This window comes from Vulpes vulpes, chromosome 3 (genome assembly GCF_048418805.1).
Source record: "Vulpes vulpes isolate BD-2025 chromosome 3, VulVul3, whole genome shotgun sequence".
In the NCBI taxonomy this organism is placed as follows: Eukaryota; Metazoa; Chordata; class Mammalia; order Carnivora; family Canidae; genus Vulpes; species Vulpes vulpes.
In genome coordinates, this window is record NC_132782.1 from 51,756,994 (window position 1) to 51,775,082 (window position 18,089).

General features: G+C 34.8%; 1 protein-coding gene across 3 annotated transcripts in view; it reads right to left on the bottom strand.

The window, feature by feature from the left end:
* Window positions 1-5,318: 5,318 nt before the first annotated feature.
* Window positions 5,319-18,089, bottom strand: part of CLDN16 (claudin 16) — a 74,881-nt gene continuing 62,110 nt past the window's right edge. For 2 of the 3 annotated variants that reach the window (XM_072752421.1, XM_072752420.1), the window contains 4 exons: window positions 15,407-15,509; window positions 11,408-11,533; window positions 8,341-8,532; window positions 5,319-7,601 (listed from right to left, as the gene is read on the bottom strand). In XM_072752421.1, the coding sequence (XP_072608522.1) occupies window positions 7,468-7,601; window positions 8,341-8,532; window positions 11,408-11,533; window positions 15,407-15,509 (555 nt within the window). In that variant the 3' untranslated portion in view covers window positions 5,319-7,467. Of the gene's footprint in view, window positions 7,602-8,340; window positions 8,533-11,407; window positions 11,573-15,406; window positions 15,510-18,089 lie in introns of all 3 variants that reach the window. The other variant, XM_026007177.2, reaches the window with a different exon arrangement.

The following is an 18,089-nucleotide window of genomic DNA, read 5'->3' on the forward strand; positions in this document are numbered from 1 at the left end:
CTAATTGCCTTCTAAATTTACCTAAATTGTTTTTTCTTAAAGAATATTGAGAGACACAAAATAAGAAAGTGTAAGGATATATTTTATTTTATTTATTTATTTTTTAAGAAAGTCTAAGGATATATTTTAAATAATCAGTGAACAATTGTATACTTATCTGATGTCGTGGGGAATATTTGTTTACATGTAAATTGGCCAAAAAAAAAAAAAAAAAAGAGCAATGCTATGAGGAGATTGGATGAAGGGATGAGATACCTTAAAGATCCCAAAGCATTACTGGGGAATGTTCTGCTAAGCTGCTAAGTATAAGAGACAGCTACCCATGGGACACACTCCAGTGATAAGAAATGGTCACTAAAAAGGGTGGAGTTGAACCATAGGGCTTCTGCTTTGCTGCTTGAGGTATACAGGTTCTGTTCAGTTCAGAACTAAACTGTGTAAGGCTTTAGAAGAGAGTTTGTTTACTTTAAAAATACATTTTCTTTTACACTGATTTTATTAGCGTAAGTAAAGGATTCCATGGAGGAAGGATCAAGAATTGACATATGCTCAGAACAGCCATTAATGGAACATTAATTCCATGTGATTAAGCCTCCATTATGTTTCTAGCTTCTGATTTTTATTCTCCAATAACACATTTTTTTTCTAAGCTTCCCCTCATCTTTGTTTCTGACAAGGTTTGCTGACTGCTTCCGTTTCTGCTAGATTAACCACATTAGCTTGTTTCCTTTTTATTTACTAATCTCAAAGCTTTTCCTTCTCTAATAAAATAAAGTTACCTCCGATTTCCTCTTCTAACCAGTACTTTCCATCCAATAGCTTTAGAAAAGAAAAGCATGGTATAGTGTTTGTAGTAATTTAGTAAGAGAGAAACTACGTTTTGCAAATAAAACATATCTCAGCTCCTTCCCTGTAGCTCTCTGGGTTATGTAGGCTTAGTTTTGCATATAATAAAGTAATTTTAAAAACAGTAGAGCAATTTGATGATTTCAACAACCCTCAGTTTTTCTTCCACATCCAGCAAACTCAGGAAGATAATTCTAGAACCAGGTTTATTTGGCTTCATGTCCCTTTATACATATGAAGTAAAGCCTGTATCACAAAAGCATTCTCCTTTCAAACTTCCAATTTCCTTTTTGGTTTTTCTTTTTCCTCCTGCTAAATATTAGCAAAAAAAATTTAAGCTGTCAGTTTTGTGGAAGCAGTCAAGTTTTTGCAAAGGAAAACTTAAGGTATTAACATTTTTCAAAAATCTCCTAAACCTTGGGATCCCTGGGTGGCTCAGCGGTTTGCTGCCTGCCTTTGGCCCAAGGCATGATCCTGGAGTCCTGGGATTGAGTCCCACATCGGGCTCCCTGCATGGAGCCTGTTTCTCCCTCTGCCTGTGTCTCTGCCTCTCTCTCATGAGTAAATTTTTAAAATCTTAAAAAAAAAGTTTCCTAAACCTTGATACAAATGGAGATTACAGAAATTAAAATCACAGTATTTTATTTGAGTTATATCAACAGCAAAGTGCGAACAATTTTGGGTTTGGAATTGGACCCAATCAAAAAATATTTTTTAGACAGTCACAACAAAAAATATCTTGAAGAATTTGATGCTAAGGAGATTGTTGATGTTGTTGACTAATGATAATAGTATTGTGGTTATGTTGTTTAAAAAAGTCTTTATGTGTTATGCGTATATAATGAATTATTTATGAGTGGAATAATATGATCGCTGAGATTTGCTTTAAATAGCCAAAATGATAAATATTATTTTCTTATTTTTTGGCTCTGGAAATATCCTATATGTTGAAAAACCGCAGGCCCAATACGGTGGTTGACAGAGGTTCCTAAGCTGGGGCTTACACAGAGGTTTCCAAACTAGGGGCTTAATAATGCCCAATCTAATTACAGTTTCAACCTCCTCTGAAATGCATCCTCAAGGGTAGTCATGAGCTTTTTTTTTCCATCACATCTGGGTCCTCTCCAGCCCCCCAAAGAAAGATGAGATAATTAGCATGATGACACCATGCAAACAGCCTCTGCAAGACCCATCCTTTCCTTTTGCTAATAACTTCCTTGTGCTCACCCCTTCCATTTATGAAACGCTTCCATTTTGTACAACTCCTCAAAGTGCCTCTCTACTTGCTGGATCTGGTGCCTCCTGATCCGTGAATGGTTCAATAAGCCAATTAGATCTTCAAATTTCCTTGGTTGAATTTTGTTATATAACAGAGCATATGTCCATTCTTCATTTGCTAACTCTAATCCTAGCTTGTGGCTTTACTTTGCATGAGCAAGTATATTTAATAAGTTGTTTATCTTTTGCTTAGAGTATATTCTATTCTAAGAATACTACATTGATTAAACCATTGTATACCAAAATTCACTCCCTAAATTTGGACCTTCTCATTTTTGATTACCTGAAAAGTGTTTGTACTTATATTTTTATTTAATGTATTTTAAACCAAGTCAGTTTCAAACTTAAATGTATTTTTAATGGAAACTTCAAATTGTGTTGTAAGTGGAAGATGTGCTTTTTGAAATCCATATAAAAATAGATGGCTATAAAATAAAACTATTTAATGTACCACCAAAATTTTTCAACTACCCTTGTTAGTAAGTTTAATATACTTTGATCAGCTCACCAATATATGCTTTGAAATATGGTATACACCATTACATGGGACTAAAAACCAAAAAGCTTATAATTTCCATTTACAGAAATATTCAAACAATAATAGGTGATTATTTAAAAAGTTGATCAACTGTGATCAATTTTGTTAAATAAATGCAAACCAAGGAACCAATATGATCTCATTTTTTACGCATAATATCGGTAGCAATATTAAAGATTACTAACATCTTTCATTGGCAACACTGTAGGGAAACAAGCGTTTTTATATACTGCTGGTGAAAGTGTAAATCTGTATATTTTTTGGAGACCAATTTGGCTATAGGAAACAAAAATATAAATATACTCACATAAATTCAGCATTTCTACTTTTAGACATAGAGTGTAATGCTATAGTTACAATCCTGTAGGAAGACAAAGGTATTTTTAAAAGAGTATTCATTGCCACTTTGCAAAAATGAAGATGTTGAAAGGGACAAATTAGATAATAATAGTTCATATAATAATGGTTCATATATACAATGAACTACGCAGCCATTGAAATTAATGAGGTGATATGGAAAAATGCCAATAAATATATTTAAATATTGATTTTATTTTTAAAGGGAAAATATTGACTAACAGTATGGTGTATACATGTTCAAAGGATCTATACACACCATAAATTGTAATTTTTTGTTTGCTTGTTTGAAAGGATATCATAAATAATGAGAAGTGCATCTCTTAGAAGAGAGACTGTAAGGGAGGTCCATGGAGGTGGGTAAGAGGGACATTAATATTTATATTTCTGTACCATTATATTTTGGAAAAATCTTATGTATATATAATTTTCTCTATGTCAACTCTCTTCTAGATGTTGGAATAATTGTGTTTTTTATTTGTTTTCTTCCTTATCCTTTTTTATTTTAAACAAACAAAATTATTTCAATAAAAACATTAAGTGACAAATGACTAGGTTTCTTTTTAATAGAAACAGGGTAACCAATATCAGATTGTGCAATATATTGCTTTCAATTAATTGCTGCATATCAGGGGCTAATGTTATTTACTTGGGAACAATTACTTCTGAGCTCAAAAGCTGCAAAACTTGCTCCAAGAGTTATTTTTCTACCTAATTCTCATTTTATCTCCTTAAAATAAGATTGAAACTATTCTTTCCAGTATGAGAATGTTGAAACAAAGAAACAAAACCAAAAAAGTAAACAACTGACTTGAAAGAAGATTAAAGTGTAAAGGAAAAGATATGATGGGACGATTAACTGGGAATCAGAATTACATCTGTGATGGTGAAAACTGTCTTAATAAGACTTTGCTGCATAGATGATTCCTCCAAGAAGCTGACTGTATTAAGGAAACCAGGCCAAATAAAACTAGCACCTTCTATATATGGGTTGTATATCTAATGATGGCACTGAGAGTTTTTAGCAAATATCTTCCCTTCGATTTTCCTATCTTAGAAAGAGAGGGAAATGTTATCTTTTTGTATTTTTCATTTTAAAATAATTTGTGAATATCAAAACCTCCTCCTCCCAGTTATGCTCTAAGAGCATGGAACTGTTTGTCTTTTTTAGCACATCAGTGGCCTTTTTTTTGATCCTCTGTGCACATTGTTCTTTGTATAGAATTCTTTTTCCTCACTTGTTTTTGTTGAAAATCTTCCTCTTCTGCAGATTGGTTATGGTAACTACACAGACTAAAGTGAGGAGAGGTAGGCTTATTTTACAAATTTCTACTGCAGTTGTAAATAAAATATAATTAGAGAATCATCCTTCTAGAAACCCTAACCAATTATTGATTCAGATCAGGATTATCAATTGTTAAAGGTGTTATTTTAAAATTATTATTACAGTTGATGGAGAATGGAATATTCCTACAGTTTCCAAAATCACTTGTTTTTGTCACTAAAGGACAAATATATATAACAGAAGAATGGATGGATTAGATTGCCATCACCTAATCCAGTGAACAATTTTAGCATAATTGAGGCTGAATCAACGAGATATTAAGTCTCCATATATGCTATCACATCACTATAGTGTGTTCTAAAAACTTTTTAATTTGAGCCCATCAAGTCTCTAAATTTAAATTGAAATTTGCTGGAAATACAAGGCATAGAGAAACAAGCTAAATAACATCACCAAACTAAATCCAAAAAGCAGAATAAAATTAAAGAAAACTTGTACCCTTGTTTTATTTTTTTTTTCAAGGTCAGTGAATTAAAGAGATTTAAGGGGCATAACAACAAGAGAAATGCAGATTCTGGTTTGGACCAGCCAGCTGTCTAGTGCATTTTGAAATACTTAGGGAAATTTCAACATGGGTAATTAGATATAAATGAAAAATTTTTGCTACAAAAAGGCAGAGATATTACTGGGAAAAAAGTAGCTTACAAAGCAACATACGTGAAATTATCTCTTAAAAAGAAATATATGCATATGTGTGTCTTTGCATATATGTGTATAAATATAGATTATCTAGAAGGATATGCAGATATTGAATGAGGTTTTAGGAATAATGATGCTCTTGATAGAGAGAACATGGCGCCTTACTGTAAAATATGGAAGATGCCTTTTTAATTATTTTTGTTCTTCAACTTTCTACAATGCACATATAAAACATCTATAGCAACAAAAGTCTAATTTCAATTAAAAACATGATATTGGAAAGTAAGAGTTAATGAAAAGAAACAAAGAAAATTGTAATTTTTTACATTTTATTTTTTCTTGCTGCAAGTAACAGGATATGATCAAATTTTGGCATCCAGAATTTAGTGAGCTATTTCAATATTTCAACCTAGTAATCTTATGTGTATACCTTGGGCGTACCTTAATTCTTCTTTCTGAGCATGTTGAGTTGCCATCATGCCAATTATTACTTCTTCACTATTTAATATTCCTTTTGTTGTCACTAGTTGCTATACAAAATGTATTTTTTATTATGCTTTATTTTGGGAGGCTTCATTAAATAATAGTGAATGAGGAATAAACATTCCCAAAGAACTTTTTTTAAAAACTTAACATATCTCCCAGGATATATGGAACATTTTTATTGAGAAAAATTTCAAAACATTCACAATGTCAGTTATCACCAGAATCCTCTGAAATATTTCCTCATACAAAAGAAGTCTTGAAGGAAGGAAAATTTATATCTCTAAAATCTAGTGAGTTATTTCATTAATTTTACCCTGCTTTTCCCAATAATTTCAAGAGACTTATTAGAATATATAAAACATGACAGACAACATATCATAAAAGTGGAAATAAAAATGTTAAAAACCAAGGTTGTGAAAAAAGAACAATACAAAAGAGGTTTTAAGCTACATAAAATAATACCAGTATAACAAGTAAACATGATCTACAAATAATTTTTTAAATATCAATTACATGGTTAGTAATATCCATGAAATAAAAGTGAATCAGTTACTTTTAATTCTAAGATCCGATTAGAATTTCTCCTGAGAATACTGGTAGACAGATACCATGTGAAGTCATGAACACCATTCTCAACAAAATAAATACACATATTAGGCTTTCCTCATCTCATTTTCACATGATTTTAACTCTAATTTTAAAACACTTCTTTTGGGGGTCTTTGGAAAGTCACAACTAAATCTCTATTTTCCAAAGAACTAATTTCTAGTTCAGTGGATAGTCTGTTAAGGTACTGCAGGAGTATTTATGCTATTCATGTGATTTACGAGAAATCAGAAAACCCGAGATTAAATTATGTAACTTTTAAAAAACCCTATCATTTAAAAATTTAAGATGATTACATTATGAATATGACTAAACTCTCCATTAGCAATCATTCACTGATTTTTTAAGTGTATAATTAAACATATAGTTCTATTTTTTCTAAAAAGTACACATTTTATGAGAAAAATTGATCCTATTTTCAGTAAAGAGTTGTGAGCCTTTATTTCTTCCAATCAAAAACTATTTGTCAAATGTTAACATCTGTCAGATATTTTGCTGGGTGCTGAGGATACAGTGGTGTGAGGACGCCTGAATCAATGAATTCTAATATGGTGCATTCTTGAAACATTTTTGAATGTCCAATCAATAAATGAATTGAATGAACTTCCTGGTTTAGCTATTGCTGCAGAGGTCTAACAATTTGGCAATATATAGGCAAGTTTACAGCAATGATAAAATAATACACAGATCTCTTATGTTGTTAATGAGAAAGAGAGCCACCACTGCTCTGGTATTAATTTAGCAGTGGCTTTTGACATTCCAAGTGTGGAGGGGAAGAAACTTCTTATCTTTAGGTTCCACCAGTGGCTGGTATATAAAACTGTTATTTTAATTTTTTTCTATTTTAATAGAGTCAGAGTAATGGTAGGGTTTGATATACCAGTTTAAATTTGGAAGAATCATCTTTTTCCAAGTTGGCAAATAACTCACTCAAATGAGAACCCAAAGAATGAATCAAAAAGCCAGCGAAGGAGGTAAGAGACTGTCAATTCCTTTAAAGATTAGAATCTCTGGCCTCTTTCAAAGGTTGCTTTCTAGTCTTAAAGTGTCATTTTACTTGAATATCACCATGTCACAATCTCTAAGAGCAGTATAGAAATCACAAACAAACATTGGTATATCCTAGCAACCTTATCTGAAAATACAGGGAAAGTGTGTGTGGGCATGTGCAACAGGAGGGTAGAAAGGAGGGGGGAATATAACAATAACAGAAAAGTAGCAGTGATACCAGAATCAAACTTCTTGATTAAGCTGAGCAATTAATTTAGGTGAACAAACATGAGGTCTAAATAAATGTTCCTGGATTAACCCGAGCATATTGAGCATTGATTGATGATTTCAGTAACATACACGCAGACTGACTAGTGGCACTTTACACCCTCGTGTCCACAGCATACATTTTGGCGGTCTCTGTCCGAGGGGCCGCGTATGACTTGGCCATAGAAGCAGCTGCTGTTGAATAGGCTTTCCTCATGGAATATGGATAATTCCTCTCAGGTCCAACATCTGTTGGAAAGAGATAAATGTAGTGATATAAAAATAATTAAGACTCAGCAAACTTTGGGGAGAAAATGTCATTTTACACATTCTTCTCATAAAGAGGCAAGAATATAAATATTCTAAGAAGGAATCTTCTAAGAAGAACCCTAGAAGAAAATCTGAGATTTTCAACTCGAAAGTTATTTTTAGATTGAAAACTTAGGTAATTTCCTATTCTGTCTCTCTTTCTTTCTTTGTATCTCTTTTCCTTCATCCCTTTGTTCCTTCCTTCCTTTCTTTCCTTCTTTTCTTTCTGATGAAGAGATGGATTCTCTTGTTTTTTTTAAGTTATATTTTTAAAAACCCATTAATTACACATTACTTTTTTTTAACAACAAATATTTGACTTGGATTTCAGTCTACATATTTAATTCTAGGTACAAATTTAGTAGATTGAATTAAGTTTTTTATATATATATATGAGATTATGAACACATTGAAATCATCATTATATATTTAAAATGGATAGAGCTATAGCTGTGGGTTTGTTTGTTTGTTTGTTTCTCCCAATATAACACTAACAAGGTAATAAGGCTTAAATATTGTGAATCATTTGTTCTTGAACAACAGAAATTTTTAGTGTGTCATTTTTTTAATAGGTAGGGATCAAGTATGCAACATTATTTTGTGCTAGTAAGATGTTTCCACCAGGCTGGGCAGATTGTTACAGGAGACAAGGAAGTATGCTATTTTATTTTGTTCTTACCTTTGAAGAGGTATAAGCAGCATGTCAGGACAGCACCAGCCAAAAAGCAACCTAGAGACCCAGCCATTCCAAGCCAACAAGACCAACCAAATTTATATTGGATGCCAAGAAATATATTGTGCAAAACCAAAGAAGAACGTTCCACGTAAACATCAACCGCATACCACACTGAACCAATGATTCCTGGGGCACCTGAAAGAAAGGAAAGTTGCTAAAAATAATGCAGGCCTTTTCAAATTTAAATTCAAAGAGATATAGCTGCTACCCAAAATGCATGGCATAATTTAGAGGGATAATAGTGATGCGATGGTTTCAAGGACAACTCAAATTTTGTATACCTCTTCTATGTCTTCCTTTTGCTTCCTATTGTGTATTTCTTCCAAATTATATATCAGTTTATATACAGAGTAAACAATGCAGTGTTTCTGTTTGTTTGAACCTAAAATGATCACTGTGGTTTTCTTTATTTTTCCTCTTTCCAATATTTTAAGTGCTGTGTAAAAAAAAAATATGAAAAAGGAAAGAACACTAAATCGAAGACGCATAATACACAGCATATGTTCATTCTCTACTGATTTTCTAATTAAAAACACATATCTTTAAGAATATTCTATTGATGCTCTGCCCCCCCACCTAGACCCACAGTTAAAGCTGTATTAGCTACATAATCAGCACCCATAAGGAAACTATGTTTTTGAAGTCAATAGCTTTAGTGTGTTGGGGTCAAAAAACAAATAAATGGAGTAAAAACTGTCTTTATTTTAAAATAAATTCTTGGGACTCCTGGGTGGCTCAGCAGTAGAGCCTTTGGCCCAGGGCATGATCTTGGGCCCTGCAGGGAGCCAGTTTCTCCCTCTGCGTGTGTCTCTGCCTCTCCCTGTGTCTCTCATGAATAAATAAATAAAATCTTTAAAAAATAAATATAAAAAATAAATTCTTATCTACCATTCCCAGACCATGTAAGAGTAAATTAAGAAATTTAGTCCATCTTTCAATTTGACTGGCTTGAAATGATACCAATAGAGTCCTCTCACATTTAAACATATAAACTGCACATCATTGCTTAGAGGCAAGGAAAAAAAGGTGAGGAACTATGGGACCAAAGGTTATGTAAAAATGGTGTTCAGCATTTCATTGCATTCTTTTCCCAATTGTTTAATGCAAGAAGTTTAAGAAGGACCAGATCGTGAACCTATAACCTTCAGGTAGCAGGGTATAAATTGCTACATATTTTTTATAATATTGTAATCTAGAAGTTTAAGATGGCTTTAGTATTTTATAAATAAAATTATTATTTTATATAAATATATATGGCATACTAATTTCAAATGATGGTTCCAAGCCTTTGGCCATCTCTGGAAATTTACTTTTGTCATTTCTTAATCCATTCCTGCAGGGATTTTTTTTCCCAGCAACTCATTGTTTCTTTGTTTTTGTTTTTAATTTAGTTTGCTTTGTTGTTGTTGTTTTTTATCAAAAATGGTGAATCTGGTGATATTCCAAAGTATTCTGGAGCAAAAATGTATAGCATTACATGGTGTTTAAATTTGTTCAATAAGACACAGTAATACATACAAAATGTTATCACTAGGCTGGACATGAGAATAAACGTCTTAAAAAGGAAAACTTACTAAGTTCTTGTGACTTTTTAATACAGCCTGAGGATCATCAGGCCTTGACTCTGTGTGTGTGTAAAACTTCAGGAAGGCCCCTAGTTTTGAGTGCATGATGCGTTAGGCTCTCTGCTATGGGCTTACTCTACCCACACTGGATCTTCATGACAGCAATTGAGTAGATTTTATTACTGGGGATTCACTTTATTTTGCAGATCAAGAAAAGGAGACCAGTTAAGTAACTTGGCCTAAGCTCACATATCACACATTTATCTCCAAGTGTTTGTTTTTATTTTTTTAAGTAAATTCTAACACCAAGGTAGGGCTCCAACTCACCACTCCAAGGTCAAGATCACATGCTCTACCGACTGCGCCAGCCAGGCACGCCTACAAGCACTTTTTATCTAAAATCTTTATCTCGGGATCCCTGGGTGGCGCAGCGGTTTGGCTTGGCGCCTGCCTTTGGCCCAGGGCGCGATCCTGGAGACCCGGGATCGAGTCCCACGTCGGGCTCCCTGCATGGAGCCTGCTTCACCTTCTGCCTATGTCTCTGCCTGTCTCTCTCTCTCTCTCTCTGTGACTATCATAAGTAAAAAAAAAAAAAAAAAAAAATTTTAAATTAAAATCTTTATCTCTTCATCTTGTACTGCCTGATGAAGTTCCCAGTTACATTTGCTTTGCTAATTTTTGGTTGCTACCATCAAGAAAAAAAAATGATTTTTTTTTTTTCCTCTGAGGGGGTATGCTCATTGGTTTTTTATCTTCCTGCACTTTGAGTGCTTCAACAGTGTATTTTTTTCCCAACTTGCATTAGGATCCTAAGAAGACATCATGTTGTGACAGAGGAAGACTAAAGTGAGTTTAATGACAGACCTGCATGAAATATCACTTTTGCTCTTTCATCAATAAACACCATGTAAAGTGCTTTTTGACTGTTTATTAGTCATGCTTGATTTATTAGCCTTCAGGACTCCATTTATCCATCTAGTTCTTAAGTAGGGAGATAATCTGCTTATTGTTACATTTATGATCAAATAAATGGCTTGGCACATGAGAAAAGTCTCACATAGGACTTGGCACTATTTAGTTCATTGCTAAAAAGAAGTGGTGGGAGTGGGTATAAGAAAGGAAGTGGTGGTTTGGGACTTACTTTGGGACTTAACTTCGTGAATAATAAAAAAAATAAATTATTTGAAAATTTTAAAGCATTACATGATTTTTTAAAAAGTAGTTTGAGGACTTCAATAAACTTTGATCTGGGATATTATCAAAAATCAATTATCTGATTCCACAGCTGAAGAAAGTAAGGTTGGTGGATGTGCTCTTTGGTCCTTCAAACTAGAAAAACAAGTCACATATGTTCCTAAAATGAACTTCTTGACAACAAACACCCTTCTCTTCATCTCAATATCACAGATGAGCATCCCTACCCCCATCACTAGTGCAGAGAGTACCTGCTATTAGTAACATGGTTCCAGCAACAAAGCAGATGCGGACTTTGATGTATGGCTCATCAGGGAGGAATTTCACACAGTCGAGACCAAGAAGCAGGGTGATGAATCCAAATCCAGCTAGAATATCTGCAGTAATCATCAATGCCCGAGTTACCACCAGCTTCACTAGAAGATCAGGGCATGTGGTTACATCATGGTCAGAGGAAGGAAACATGTTAAGGTACAGAGGTACACCCCAAAACAGATACTCACATATATTAATATATGCCCACTGAAAGAATTAGACTTCAAATTTGTGTGAATGTGGAATGTTTTCATAAAATGCAAAAATATCATGAGATGATTATTGATATGATTATTTGTTTAAGCACGAATTATTACTTAGTCTTGATGGCCCCCCCAGGAAAATGCCTGGCATATAGTGAGGACTAAGTAACTGTTTCCTTGTTTGTTTTCTGTTTGGGAATAAATCTTGTTCACAAGTATTATAGGTGAATATTGAATTGAAAGTAGAGTATCTGTTCTGCAGAACTTACCCCAATAAACATTTAAGAACTTAATGATCACTACATTTGTTTGAAGTTCTATTGAAAAATATATTTATTATAACTGGTTAAAATTTGATATCGAGGAGTAGGATAAAATATTTCAAGATGTCACTTGCCAATTCAGGCTGGTGGGAGCCATTAGCAGGTTTTTAGAAGGAGAAGGAACTTCTGTTATATAGTAGAAAACTATGTGCAGAAACCAGATCATATTCTCTTTCATTGCTTAGGTGGTGACTCTTGGCCAACATTCCATATTAACCCTTTAACCTTGCACTGTCAACTGAGCAAAACTGAAAACTATAGCCATATGGGAATATATGGTAGAAGGTCCAAGGAAGAAGATATCAGGTAAACAAAATGAAATAGTAACAATCACTCTCTGCAGTGGAAGCATTCTCAACTATGAAAACCTCTTGAGCTATGAATTCCAGTTATGCTAAATTAAAAATAGGAACATTTTGTTTCAAATGGAGGGTTAATTATCTGATGTCAATGCTACTTTTATTTTAGCCATCTAATGATACAGTATTTTCTTTGTTTTATTTTCATAGTGATTGGGGTCTCCTTGTATTTTAAATAATTTTTCCTCAATGGTGAGATACATTTAAGGCTTATTTAGTAATAGTTTGCTTGTAAAATGTGGCCATTTTATTTAAATAAAAAAGCACTTCTATAATCCATTTAAGAGAGTAAATCAATGCATAAAATCAGCTTCTGATTTATTTTTTTTAAGTAGGCTTCATGCCCAGTGTAGAGCCCAACATGGAGCTTGAACTCACAACCCTGAGATCAAGACCTGAGCTGAGATCAAGAGTTGATCACTTACCTGACTGAGCCACCCAGCACCCCACATTCTACCTAATCAATAGGTGATTATTTAAGATCTTAAAATGTGGCATTATTTCAAAATACTTAGACCTAACTTTCTAATTTAGGCCAAATCTGACGTCCATTTTTCTCAAAATTCAGGAAGGAGAAAAATGTGTAACTAAGTGGTATCAGTTTTCACATTTCAACAATCTTCTTGAACCTCAAGTAACACATTCAAGCGGGTCTCCAACTCAGCAGCCCAAGCCAAGAAGTCTCTCAATTTGGAGTGCCTTCCTTAAATATTTTTAAGTCCCCTTTTGGAACCTGTGTCAAACAAGGCCAGAATTTCCACCTGAACGGGATGCCTTAATATCATGGCCCTGGTTTTCCCCTCTCCAACCCTCACTACCACATGGAGTGTGATTTTTTTTTTTTTTTTAAGATTTAGATATTTATTTGTTTGAGAGAGAGAGAGAACGAGGGAAGGCAGAAGAAGAGGGACAGAGAAACTTGAACACACTCCTCGCTGGGCTTAGAGCCTAATACGAAGCTCAGTCCCACCACCCTAAGATCAAGACCTGAGCCTACGCCAAGGATCCAACCTTTAACTGACTGAGCCATCCAGGGACCCCCAGAGTATGATTTCTGATGCTCTGTAGGACCCTTGGAGTCATGCCTATGGTGTCATCCAATCAACCCCATGTCCAGCCCAGATCCAAGACGGCAGCTCTGCAGGGAGATGGCTAACGCTAACCAGTCAGGAATTTCTTTCTGGGAATTTCTTATTGGGAATTATCTGAGATCTGGCTGCTAGAATAATGTTAAATATTCTGATTTGGGGAGGGGTTATTCAACAAGAGTCCTAAAAAAAATTGTCTGAGTCTGTATAGGTCTATAGGACCATGGAAAAGGTTATCTAATTGTGGGTCTATAGGACCATGGAAAAGGTTATCTAATTGTGATTCTATAAAAGATATCAAAGACTAAAAATAAAATGTCATAAGTAATATGCTAACTTAGAGGGTATAATTATGTCATTTTCTTAGAATGCATTTTCATCTCTGTTGTCTCTAAACATAGGATAGAATTTTTAAAATAAAAGTAATGAATCTTTAGGATAGTGTTTGAAATTAATAGGTAAGAATAGATTTTAAAATGTGAGACCGTATAGGCAAATGATTAAAAAAGAAATATTAAAATATAAACAGCAATTTTCTCTGTGCAGTAGCTTCTGGGAGATTTTCTGTTATTATTGCATAAATGTACATAACAGTATTTAGAAGTTTGAAATATTTTATCTTTTTTTTCCTCCACTCTCATCATCACACTACATTTCTGGAATAGTCTAGTGTCCACATAAATTTACATTCCTGCTGACCAAATCGTGCTTCTTTGTAGGTAGAATTAGGTTAGCATAAGGAGGGAAAAAGAGAAAGAATTAAGAGGCCTTAAAAAAATGAAATATGGGCCTTAGGAATTAAGTTAAAAAACACTCAAATCCTGAATAGCGGATGTTTTTAGACCACTGTTCCTTTTAAGTGCTTATCCCTGGACTGAAATAGCTGTCCAGGGGAAAAGTCACATTCCGAGGGTTTGCTTTTCATTTATCTTGAGAAAAGAAGTTGCTGTTCCCTACTGCACCCCATCATCGGCTTTGAAAGAGACCAAAACCAATTGGCTTTAAGAACAGAACCGCTATTTCTTGGCATGATTGGATGTTCTAAATAAATTAAAAAAAAATGCTATGGAGAAAAACTGAGAGAATCAATAATAACTTTTTTTAATCTATGAAATCTCTTTATTCATGGAAACGTGGGCCTTGCTAACACCTCTAAAATTTAAGCCTAAAGGTCAGGAAGATGACGGAGCTGGCTTTACCATTCCTGCAAACCATGTGTCATCACCTACACAGATTTTCTTCATTCCCTAATTCCTGTCTGTGTGTCTGTCTTTGCCTACCTATCTCCATGTGTTTTTCTGTCTGCCTCTGCCCGTCTACTTCCACCTTCTTTCTCAGCAAACCTCCAGTTGAATTACTGTAAATCTGTTTGACTTATGTCACAGCTAAAAGACATCTCCGAAATACTTTTCGTCTAATCTGTCGATTCTAATCCTTGAATCACAGCACCCTGAAGAATTCATTTCAATTTAAAAAATGTTTAAGTCTACTGTGTATAAGATGCTCTTCCAGGCTCTTTGGGGGAGCAGAGATGAATAAATTATATTTTTACCCTGAAGGAATGTATAAATACATGGAACATGATAAAATGAGCTCAAAATGTTTCAATTCACATTTCCAAAATAAATTTCTAATGGAAACACATTTAAAATTAGACACAACTTGACAATAGTAATGTAGAAAAAACACACACAGGGGTGCCTGGGTGGCTCAGTCGGTTGTCTGCCTTCAGCTCAGGTCATGATCCTGGGGTCCTGAGGTCGACCCCACCTGGGGCTCCCAGCTCAGTGGGGAGCCTGCTTCTCCCTCTCCCCTCTGCTCATGCTATCTCTTGCTATCTCTCTCTCTCTCAAATAAGTAAAATCCTTAAAACAAAACAAAACAAAAACACACAATGGAAACCCAAGTTCAGCGTTGCTTGGTAGCCCCTCCCTGGCAAGGTGTCATCTAAGGTATACATACGGGGGTGTTCGGCAAGTATAGAATCGTACTCATCACAGGTGCGAATCCCATCAAAAGCATTCGTGACACACTCCCACCAGAGGCCTCGGCATTTTGTGCTCACCTAGATGTTGGAGAAGACACTGTGTGAAACAACTCAACGCAGACACACTTCAGTTCCCCTCGATCAAAGGAAATCTTTGACTGTTGTGCTTTTGATAGTAAAGTACAGTGGTTGTAAGCGTGACCAGAATTTCATTTGCAACAAACACAATGCATTTTAGAGTATTTTCCCTTAAGCACTAACAACTGAAGGCTTTCTCCACCAGGAAATGAATTCACTTCCTGATGGGGGGCAGGGGGTAGGAAGGAGTGGTACCTAACATAGGTAAAATCACAATTACGTATATGCAAATGGTTATGACTGGTTCCATCATGGAGTCGTAGTTTTACATGGAGGCAATTCATTTCGCTTTCCTGTGCTGACATTTGATCATCAAAAAAGAGAAAAAAATATAAAAAAATCATGTAACAATGGATGATAACTGTTGACATCCTGAGTCTGTTAAGAATGTACATTAATTTTTGCCCATCATAAACAATGAATTCCATGAAGAAAACTGTTATTATATACGAGGTTCATGAACTCACAATAATTGCCAAAGAAAGCTACAACTAAGGAAAACAATACATGAAATCTAAAGATGCACAACTTCTTCCTCCTTGCCCCACTGACACACTACAAGGATTTGAGCTATGATATGGATAGGAGCAAACTGAGCCTTAACTTCATTCAACCTGATGGCTGTAAACCATTCTTCCTTAGAAACTCTGTGCAGGTGATTCTAAGTGTCCACCTAGAGTTAAAAGATACCAGTGACCTGAGCCTTTCCCTACTTTTTCTATAAGCTGCAAGTCACAATAGATTTCTTAAAACTGTAAACATGCCAACAGAAAATAGTTTCAAATATTCTTGACACAGCTCATGCATATGGAGCAGAGCTAATATGACTGTTTGTCTTGACTCAATTACAGATTCACATTACCTAGGAATTCTGGGAATAGTTTAGTAAAATTTAACCAAGAATTATCTTGGAAAATAAAAACTTAAATTTTTCCTTAAAGAAAGAATAAATAAAGCGGGAAGAGAAATGAAAAAGCTGGGAGATCATAACTGGTATGAAGAAGAAAGGAAGGAACATAAAACACTTTGATCTGCAAAAGCAAACCATATCTGGGAATATCTGTGCTTTGAAACTCTCTGCCCCACATTCTGCCTCGAAGCTTTGTTGTGAGCCAAATACAACTGTACCACTTGCCACTCCACCACAAATTTCAACGTTGTGCTTCCATTATCACTTTAGATATAAAATATTCTTAATTGGTAATAATTTTAAAAATATACATCAAGTCTATCCTATGAAGCAGTTACTATTTAAGGATATTATAATCTCAGTTATTTCTTAAAGGATCTTGTGAGATATCATTATTATCAGTTATCTTACAAATAAGGAGAATGAGACCTGGGAAAGGTAAGTGATAAACCCAAGAAAGTAACTCTCCTAGTGAGTAAGTGGAGGAGATAGGACTCCAATACAGCAGTCTGTGTGGCACTGCAGGATACTTAAAGCCCACTAAAAAAATTCTAAATCCATTTCAGGCTAGCATTGGAAATTGGAAGACAGCTTTGAGGGACGTGTTCAGCCCTAACTTTAATATCATCGTGTGGCTACTAGTCTACAGAGCCTCACTTTGGCTTAGTCTTCCTAAGGTTACATATGAAGGGATGTTTGGGAATTTGGGAATATTATCTGCCTAAGGAATCACAGGGACCAGAAATTTAACTGAGAAGGTCTACCTTGTGAAATCTGACTTATCAATTTCTTATCAGTTTCTAAATAAGGACATGGACATCTCAAGTTAGATGTGGATGTAATTTAAGTTACGTTAAGAAAGTACAGACTTTAAATCTAAGTTGATACTTATTATTAGGTGTGTTGTATCCTTGGGCAAGATCTTACCTTTTTTGAGCCTCAATCGTATTGGTATAAAGGAGATGGTGCAAGGAGAGTTAGAAGAATTTAAAATTACAAACACATGATATAAATGATTTGCTCATAAATGATCTTAGTAAAGTACTTAAACATTATAACAACCTCAGTAGTGTCTGTGTTCAACATGACTAACAGTAATATAACATAAGAAAGGTAGACATAATGGGTTGGATGATGGCCCCTCAAAAGATGTCCATGTCCTAAGCCCCAGAACCTATGGATGTGACCTTATTTGGAAAAAGGGACTTTGCATATTTTATAAAGCTAAGGATCTTGAGCTAAGGAGACCTTGGATTATTAAGGTGGGCCCCAAATCTGAAGACAAGTGTCTTGGTGAAAGACACGTAGAGCAGAAGGTGATGTGACCACAGAGGCAGAGATTGAAGTGATGTGGCCATAAATCAAGGAATGCCAATAGCCACTAGAAGCTGGAAGACGCAAGGGATGGATTCTCCCATAGAACCTTCAGAAGGAGTGTGGCCTGTCAAGACCTTGATTTCAAACCTTAGACCTCCAGAACTTCAAGAGAATAAATTTTTCTTGTGTTAAGCCACCAAATTTTGGTAATTTGTTATGGCAGCCCTAGGAAATGAATACAGTAGAGATTATTGGTGCGAACTGTTATAGAAAACAGACCTTCTCGGGGATCC